This window comes from Ursus americanus, chromosome 4 (assembly GCF_024610735.1).
Source record: "Ursus americanus isolate L20-20 chromosome 4, mUrsAme1.1.p, whole genome shotgun sequence".
Taxonomy (NCBI): Eukaryota; Metazoa; Chordata; class Mammalia; order Carnivora; family Ursidae; genus Ursus; species Ursus americanus.
The window spans coordinates 96,708,172-96,716,696 of record NC_142130.1 but is presented as its reverse complement, the minus strand read 5'-3'; the positions used below and the strand labels follow the sequence as shown (position 1 = coordinate 96,716,696).

At 62.5% G+C, this 8,525-nt stretch overlaps 1 protein-coding gene across 1 annotated transcript; it reads right to left on the bottom strand.

Moving 5' to 3' along the window:
* Window positions 1-1,710: 1,710 nt before the first annotated feature.
* CRYAA (crystallin alpha A) lies at window positions 1,711-4,382 on the bottom strand. Its single transcript, XM_045774187.1, has 3 exons — window positions 4,194-4,382; window positions 2,943-3,065; window positions 1,711-1,920 (listed from the first exon to the last, which is right to left on the bottom strand). The coding sequence occupies exons 1-3, from the start codon at window positions 4,380-4,382 to the stop codon at window positions 1,711-1,713; spliced, it is 522 nt and encodes a 173-aa protein (XP_045630143.1).
* Between the last annotated feature and the right edge of the window lie 4,143 nt (window positions 4,383-8,525).

Genomic DNA, 8,525 nt, shown 5'->3' with positions numbered 1-8,525 from the left:
CCACGTTTTTGACAAATGTGGATTAAGGACAGCGTAGGGGGGGCGCTTCTTGGAAGGAGCAGGGCCGGTGGGCGGCCGGTGGGAGAGTCTGGGGGCCTCCCAGTGGCACAAGGACTCTTCTTGAGATGGAGCCAAGCCCGGGTGACAGATAACGCAGTGCGTGAATGTGCGTGTGTGCATGTGCGTGTGTGTGCGTGTCCTCGCACACCTGTGTGCACCCCTACACGTACTGCCTTCCACTCAACATGGCGGCACAGAGTTGAACAGGGACCACTTCACAGGAATAATTCTCCCGCATGTCCACCCTTCCTGGAGGAGCATGGGTGCCACCCCAAGAACCACCTCCCTGGGCCTCAGCAGGGTCCCCAGTGTCCCCAGCCTCCACTCCCCGGGAGAGGGTCCTTGACACAACCTAACACCAGCAGTGCCCGCCTTCCGCACCCAGAGATGCATCTGGCGGCCCCTCCCCCTCCCCACGGTCACGGTGCAAGTGTGGGGCCACTGGCTGAGCCTCTCCCCCAAGGAGGCTGTGGGCCTCCAGGCCTCGCCTCCTCCCCATTGCCAGGAGGCTGAGCAGACCTGGAGAAGGCCGTCCCCTCCCCCCACCGGGTGCCGGAAGCTGCCCAGGATGCTCGGCCCTGGTCACCAGAAGCCCCCTGGGGGCGCCTCGTCTGTTGCGGGGGGGGGGGGGGTGGTGAGCAGAGGAGCCTCCCGCTCAGGAGGGAGACATGTTCTAACCCCACGACTGCCCTTCCTCATCCCTTGGGGAGCAACGGGGCCAGGGTCCTTCCAGGGCAACCCCAAGGGAGCCAGCACAGAAGCCCCCCAGAGGGGGCGAGCAGCAGGATGGAGAAGCCCTGCCTGGCACCCCGATTCCCACAGGCTGGAGAAGGGAGCCCTGATTCCCTCCCGTATTCTCCGTGCTCCCCTCCTCCCCCATCCCTTGAGTTGTCCACCCAAACCCTCCCCTTCCTACAAAACAGGGGTGCAGGGAGGCACTCGGGAGGAAGGCAGGGAGTGACCGGGACACTTGGAGGCAGTTGGGATGGAACAGGACCAGGCGGACCCCCGTCTCCTTCCCGCCCCTTCGTGCCCCTTCGCTCTCCCCACGCGCCCCGAGGGAGACAGTACGACCACCAGTCAGCAAGTTGCTTGTGTCACCTGCTCTTTATTGACGGCCGTGGGCTGCAATGTCAGGGGTGACCGGGTGCCCCGGGGGCGGAAATATGGAGGGAAAGGGTGGAGGGAAGGCGGTGTGGGAGGACAGGCTGCCAAGAGCCCAGGCACACAGGAGCCTCCGCCAGACGGACCTCAGGGCACCCAGGAGACGTGGGCAGGACACGCGGCCGGGTCCTGATGTGGGCGCCCACCAGCAAGGGTCAAGGAGCACCTGGCTGGCCCTGGAGACCCAGAGGCGACCCGGAGGCGCGTCCTCTGGGAGCACGGGGCCGTGGTCTCAAGCAGCTGGGATGGCGATGGCTTCTACCAGCTGGCCAGTGCGGAGGTCTGGGTTGCCCTGAGGCCGCAGCACCTCAGGCCGAGGCCCCAAGCCCTCCAGGCTACCCTCTCAAACCCTCGTTCCCTCAGAGAGGAGGAAAAGGAAATGAAAACAGGGAAAGCAAAGGGAGATGACACCCCACTTTCTACGGTTCCCCCCGATGGATGGGCCTTGGGGGCAGCAGCGGGTGGCAGCCGAGGCCGAGGCCGAGCTTAGGACGAGGGCGCAGAGCTGGGCTTCTCCTCCCGTGACACGGGGATGGCTCTCTCACTGTGGCCAGCATCCATGCCAGATGGGACCTTGGGGCCAGAGAAGGTCAGCATGCCATCCGCCGACAGGGAGCAGGAGAGCGCCGACTGGTCCACGTTGGAAGGCAGACGGTAGCGGCGGTGGAACTCACGGGAAATGTAGCCGTGGTCGTCCTGGGCAGGGCACGGGAAGAGCACAGTCAGAGACACCATTCAGAGGGCCGCCGACCTTACCTGGAGAAGGCCTTCCCGGACCCCAAGGGGGTCAAACCCACGATGCTGTCACACGGTGGGGTGGGAGGGCCTGAATGCCCCATGGAGGGCTACCGCTGAGATTTACTGCTGGGCCTCCCTGCCTCCCAGCCTCCCAGCCTCCTGGCCTCCCTGCACAGCAGTCCAGGCCAGCCTGGGGCCATTCATGGCCGTGGAGCTGGGTCATCAGATTCATTTCACTCCAAAATCAGGAGTGGTTCTGTCCCAGCCTTGCACTGCGGTCAGAGTTGGCCTTTCCCCGTGATCCCCCACCCCCCCAACACACACACACACACACACACACACTCAGAGCGTCTGCTGTCCACCCAACAGCGTCGGAAAGCGGCCCCTGAAGAACTCCCAGCCCCTGGGCCCCACCTCTTCCTCCAGGCACAGAGTCGTGGGGCCCACACCACCATCCGGGGCCCAGGATGGGAGGGCAGGAGACACGGAGGCAGGGGTTAACCCCCCACGCAGCTTCTCCAACCATGACAAGCAAACCCTGGTCTCTGACGGCCCACTGAGAAGCCACCCCACTCTGTCAGCGGCGGGGCCTGGCCGCGACCTCCCTGAGCCTGGCTCTGCCACCCACCCGTTCACCACAGTGGGGCCGCTGAGAGGTGAGCGTGTGAACACGCGTGGTGTTTGGGGCACCGACAACCTCCCTGCGGTCGTGGCTCACCCACCAAAGTTCGGTTTCTGTGAAAATCCGTGTTGGCTCTGGGCATTTCCGGGTGCTCCCTACCCCCACCCAAGCGATCTGGAAGGAGCGGCCACGGGCAGTCCCCGAGTGGGCGTCCCTGCAGGCCCCTCATCTGCAGGGGGCAGGAGTCACCTCCCAGTCGCAGGTCCTCTGGGAAAGCGGGCAGGTGAGGGCAGAGCCCCCCCCCCCAGGGGCAGGGCCTCAGGACGGTGGGTGCGAGGCGGCGGTGCCCGCGACTCACCTGCCTCTCGTTGTGCTTGCCATGGATCTCCACGAAGTCCTCCAGCACCTTCACGGTGAGGTCCTCCGGAGAGAAGTGCTTCACATCCAGATAGATGACGAACTTGTCTCGGTCAGATCGGACCTGGAACCCAAGCGCCCGTCGTGTGGGTCTGCCCGGGGCCGAGGTTCCGGCAGGGCTGGCCGCAGAGGACAGCGTGGAGGGGCTGGCGGCTCGGGCCCTGGTTACCAGCACAGAAACACCTTCCACGCACCCAGGGGACAGAGTCCTGGGGAGCCCCGACTCGGGACACAAGTGTGGACACTTGGGCCTCAAGGCGGTGTGTCCGTTGACTGCCTCGTTGGGGATGAACTGTGGCTGGTTATGGTTAGCTCGTGGATTGGTTATGGGTTAGGAGACTGGTTCTGGGTCGGCTGGCTGGTTGGACCTAGCACTTTGAATAAGGTCACAGCCCTTGGCTTCCCTAGTGTCTCCATAAACAGCCTGGGGCCTGTCTTCTCACGTGGATACGATGTGAAGCTGCCCGCTTGCACACAGTGTCTCCCTCTGTACTGCCCTCACCGGCTCGCCGGGAACACCCAGCCAGGCTCCTTTTGTTTCTGGAGTTGATCAGCACTGCATCCGCTCCCAGCAGGCCTCTGCTTTGGGACAGTGGGGGAGACCTAGCCCCTCCAGACCTTTGGACCCTGGGGTTTCCCACAGGGCTCGAGAAGGGAAGGCCAGTGGTCTGGTCACTTCCCTTTGGGCCAGGCCCTGCACACCCGGGCAGGCTGGGGAAGAGCCCACTCTCCGCGGCTCTGCCAGCCACAGCCCTACGAGGACCTGCTGCCCTTCCTGTCCACCATCAGCCTCTCCTCGCGCACCCACTTCTGCTCGAGAACCTCTCCTCTGGTGGCACAGCCCACCCAACCAGGCTTCCTGCTGGAAGGAACGGCGTGGAGAGCCAGGACCACAACGCCCACACGTGCACCAGAGCCACCTTGTGGGGCTGCTCTCGGGGCTTGCACCATGTGGCGGGTCCAAGCAGAAAGACAGTGGGCGGGCTCGGGCTCCCTCTCCAGACCCCTTCTCAGAGGCCCCAGAGGCTCTGCGCTACAGGTCACAGTGAGCCACCGTGGATGGCGGCGGGAGAGCGGCTCCACCCAAGCAGACGACCGCAGACGTGGGGCACGGAGCTGCCTCGGCTCTGGCCCGGCCCTCGGAAATCTCCTCTGACAGGCCGGAGAAACCAGCCCCCTGGCCGGGTCTTACCTCGGAGATGCCAGAGTCCAGCACCGTGCGGAAGAGGGACTGGCGGTAGTAGGGGCTGATGGTGGAGGACAGGAAGGGCAGCAGGTCGTACTCGAAGAGACCCTCGCCGAAAAACTGGTCGAACAGCCGGCTGGGGTAGAAGGGACCCAGCGCACGTTTGAACCAGGGGTGCTGGATGGCGATGTCCATGTTGGGTGTCGGCAGTGCAGGGACCCGGGGCTGCGGGGAGTCGGGCAGGGGCCTCTGGGCAGCGCAGTGGAGAGCTCCGAGGTGAGCCCTCCCTATATACGCCCGTGACAGAATGGAAGCATTAGGGGGATTTGTCTGGAAAGCGTGAGCTCAGGGGGAAGGCTGCCCGGTCAGCAGAAATGTGGCCTGGGCGGAGCGCCCGCCACTCCCAGCCCCGGGCACTGAGATGCTGACCAGCACGGAGCCCTGGACCCCAAGGCCCTTCTCCCTGTGGCTCTGCCCCCACGCTCACGGGGGACGGTGAAGACCTCTCCCGCGATGGCATGGGGGTGCCCCCAGCTTATGGGCCCTGGGTGATCTCACAGCCGCCCCATGAGTGGGCACTCATGCCCAGTTCACAGACGAGGGGGTAGGCTCAGAGGTTACACCATGATCCCCAAATGTCACAGCTCCTAGGGGACAGGATATCATTTGTCAAAACAGAATTACCTCTATTACTTCTGATTACAAAATGGATACAGTCATTGTAAACATCTCGAGAAAGACAGAAAATACCAAGAAGAAACTGAAAAGTGCCCGTAATTCCCAGCACCGGGTGGGGGGGAGCAGCTGTCACGGGGTCTGTGCGTCCAGACAGGGAGGGAGGTGTGGTCTTCTAGGCGTGGAAAGCCTGTATCCTGGGCTCTCCTCTGTGCGGTTCAGCCTGGACATCATCCCCGCGGACGTCCTCTCCTCCCTGTGACCGCATACCAGGTGCTTCTGCCGGGCCGGCCACATGCCCCGGGGGTCACTGCTGTCCATGTCTGCTCAGAGGGGACCAGCCACCTGGTATGTTCCTCAGGAGCTTGGCCTCCAGGGAGCACGTCATGACGGTAACAAGCACCCACCGCAGGGTGGGGGTGCCCGCTCCCAACCCCTCCCGAGCTAGCTCCTCGCTGCGAGGTCCAGCACGAGAAGTCTCTGCTTCGTCCTCGTGGCTCTGTCCCCAGCGCAGCTTCTGATCCGTGTCCACGGCGTGCTGGTGGAGGAAGCACATCGTCACAGCGCTCGGCGTCCACACACTCCCCTCGCACCCCGGGACCTGGCCGGTCACAGAGGAGAACTTAGCGGCCTTCGAGTAGGGATATCTGACGGCTAAGAGGGAATCGGTGGGAGCTTCAGAGCATCCCGCCCACGTGCCCCGTCCCAAATCCTTCTTGCCCTCCCTCGGCACCTGCTAAGCACGCAGGACCCGCCCGGTGGCAAACGGCCCTGAAAAATCTGGAAGGGCCAACCTCTGCTCTGCAGGTTTGTGATTTGGAGGAGCAATTCCCCAGGTGTCAGGCAACAAAGGCCAAACTACGGCGGAAATCGTCAATGTGGTGGGGGGCGGTGGGCACCTTCCCCGCCCAAGCCTGCTCTGGGCCATGCTCCGCTGGTTTCCCTACATGGCACGGGAAGTGTGCCACCCACACCAGTTCATAGACCCGAAATTGGAGTTTGGAGAGGGTTAGCTGCGTGCCCCGTCACTCGGCTGGGAGGAAGGGAAGGGGCTTCCCTGCCGGCTGCTCACCTAGGCTGCGGCTGACACGGGAGCGGTGCCAGTGGTGTGGGCCGGGCAGCAGGTGGCCCTACACAGCCCTGGCTGCCTCCTCCTGGTGCCGCAAGCGTCCATCCGGCTGGGTCCTCTGTGGAGGGTCCGGCAGGGCCAGGCATGTGGCCGGGAGCTTGACGTAGAAGGAACGGAGGAGCGGAAGGCAGGAGGAAGAGTCAGGAGGGCTGATCTGTTTTCAGTTAAAACGCTGGTATTTTGTGCAGGTTTTGTGCACTCAGTTTGAGTTTTTTATTTTTATTTATTTAAAATTTTTTAAAGATTTTATTCATCTATTTGTCAGAGAGAGAGAAAGCCCAAGCAGGGGAGCGGCAGGCGGGGGGGGGGGGCAGGTTCCCCGCTGAGCAGGGAGCCCCATGCGGGTGTCCCCATTTTGATTTTTTAAAACATTACATTAAGAAATGACTTGTCCTGGGCGCCTGGGGGGCTCAGTCGGTGAAGCGTGTGCCTTCGGCTCAGGTCAGGATCCCAGGGTCCTGGGATCGAGTCCTGCATTGGGCTCCCTGCTCAGCAGGAAGCCTGCTTCTCCCTCTGCTGCTCCCCCTGCTTGTGCTCTACCTCTCTCTCTGTCAAATAAATAAATAAAATCTTACGAAAGAAAGAAAGACGAAAAAAAGAAAGAAAGAAAGAAAGAAAGGGAAATGATTTGCCATAATGACTGCTCCTGGTGGCCCCGACACGGTCCCCAAGGGCAGAGCCACGCTCACCTCACCAGCCGTGGCCCTCCGTGGGTCGTTCAAACTGTCTGGGACCACAGGCAGGGTTGGAGGCACAGGGGCCAGCCTGGGGCTGAGCACAGCCTGCCCCACGGGCTACACAGCTCGGGTGGCCAACGGTCTGCCAAGATCCTTCAGACTCACAGGGGTGCGCGGGCACTCGCACCCCTTACCTGCCCGCCCCTTCCAGGGTCGGGAACCCCGTGTGCTGCAGCCGGCAGGAACAGAGCCTCCCCGGGGCCTGGGACACCTGCCGGGTGGCCTGCCGGGCCCGTCGTGTCGGCCTTCACAGGGAGCCGGCACCGAGGTTTCTGGGAGAGGAAGTGATGGGCCCGGCTGTTTCCCACACGTGTGTGCGACCTCCCCTCACCTTACCCCCTCACCACCCTGCATTCTGGGAAAGAAGACCCCTTTCTTCTGGGCCTGGAGGCCCCTTGAATGACAGTGAAGAGGGTGCTTCAGAGCCATGGTGGTGGCAGAAAGAGAGGTTGGCTATGCACTGGGCACCCACGGGGAAGACAGCCACACGCCAGCCAGGAGTGAGGCCTCGGGAGGAAGCGGCCCTGCCCGCGCCCGGACCTCACACCTCAGCCTCCGGGCCGTGAGGAGGCATCATGCCGTGCGGTCACCCCGGCCAGGGTACTGAGTCCCAGCCACCAAGCCAGCTCACCCAGGGACAGGGGCTCACACACAGAGCCCTCCAGTAATGAGGAGCGGCCGTATTTATGCGACCTTCGAATTAGCACAGATTTCCTCTCTTGCAAACGTTTCCTGTGTGAAAACCAGCCAGACACTCCTGGCCACACGGCCGGCCGGGAAGGTTGACCATGGGCTTGCCTTGGTCCCAGAGCCAGCGGCCAAGGGCGGGAATGGGTCAGGCTCACAGGGGCCGGTTCTCAGCCCCAACCTCCGCGGCTGGACACAGCTCTGCACACCGGGAAGATTTCGAGTCAGCCGTGACCGCCCACACAAAGACTCGGACCTGGAGTCGCTTGGGTCACTCGGGGGCACTACTGGGCGCCCTGGCAGCCTGGTGAAGCCGTGAGGTGTAACGTTCCAGGGTGAGCGTCACCTCCCACGTTAGATGTTTCACTGAATTTGAGTAGGATCTTTAAGATTGAAGCACAGTGTTTGTGTTGATTGTTAACTGTTTTAAAGAACAAATCAGCAAGGTCGTGATTCTTCATGCACAGGGAGCAAACAGAGTGACCTCCTCCGGGTGTCCTGCCTCAGTGTCCACACCACTGGCCTTGGGCTCCTCTGGGCCACTCGTGGGCATCCCAGAAGCTTCTCGCCGCTTGACAAGAGTGAATTGGACCCCATCACTGTCCAGGGCAGACTTGAAGCCCTCCGGCCCCAGAGCTCTCCCTAAAGACCTTGGGTGGACATCCTACTCAGAGCCCTTGGGCCCAGACCTCAGCCCTGCCTCGGTGAGTCCCCAGGCTGCAACTTGCCTGGTCGCCAGAGACCATGCACAAGGCCAGAGTCCACTCCAGGAGGCTGCAAGAACCAGGTGCCGATCCTCTGGTGCCTCCTGGGGGCAAGGCCCCCTGTGTCAGCCAGGCTGGGGCGGCGGCTCCAGCCCAGAGCCCTCTGCGCAGGCATGGAGGGCACAGCCCACGAGCGCCCCCCTAACCACGTTGACCTGTCCATGATTCCCAGACCCGAAAGCAGACCTTTCACGATGAGACACTTTTTCAAAAAGTTCTTTGTGAACGAACCCAGCTTTCAAAAGAGGATTTTTTAAAAAGATTTATTTATTTGCCGGAAAGAGAGAGAGCACAAGCAGGGGGAGCAGCAGACTCCCCACTAAGCAGGGAGCCCGATGCGGGACTC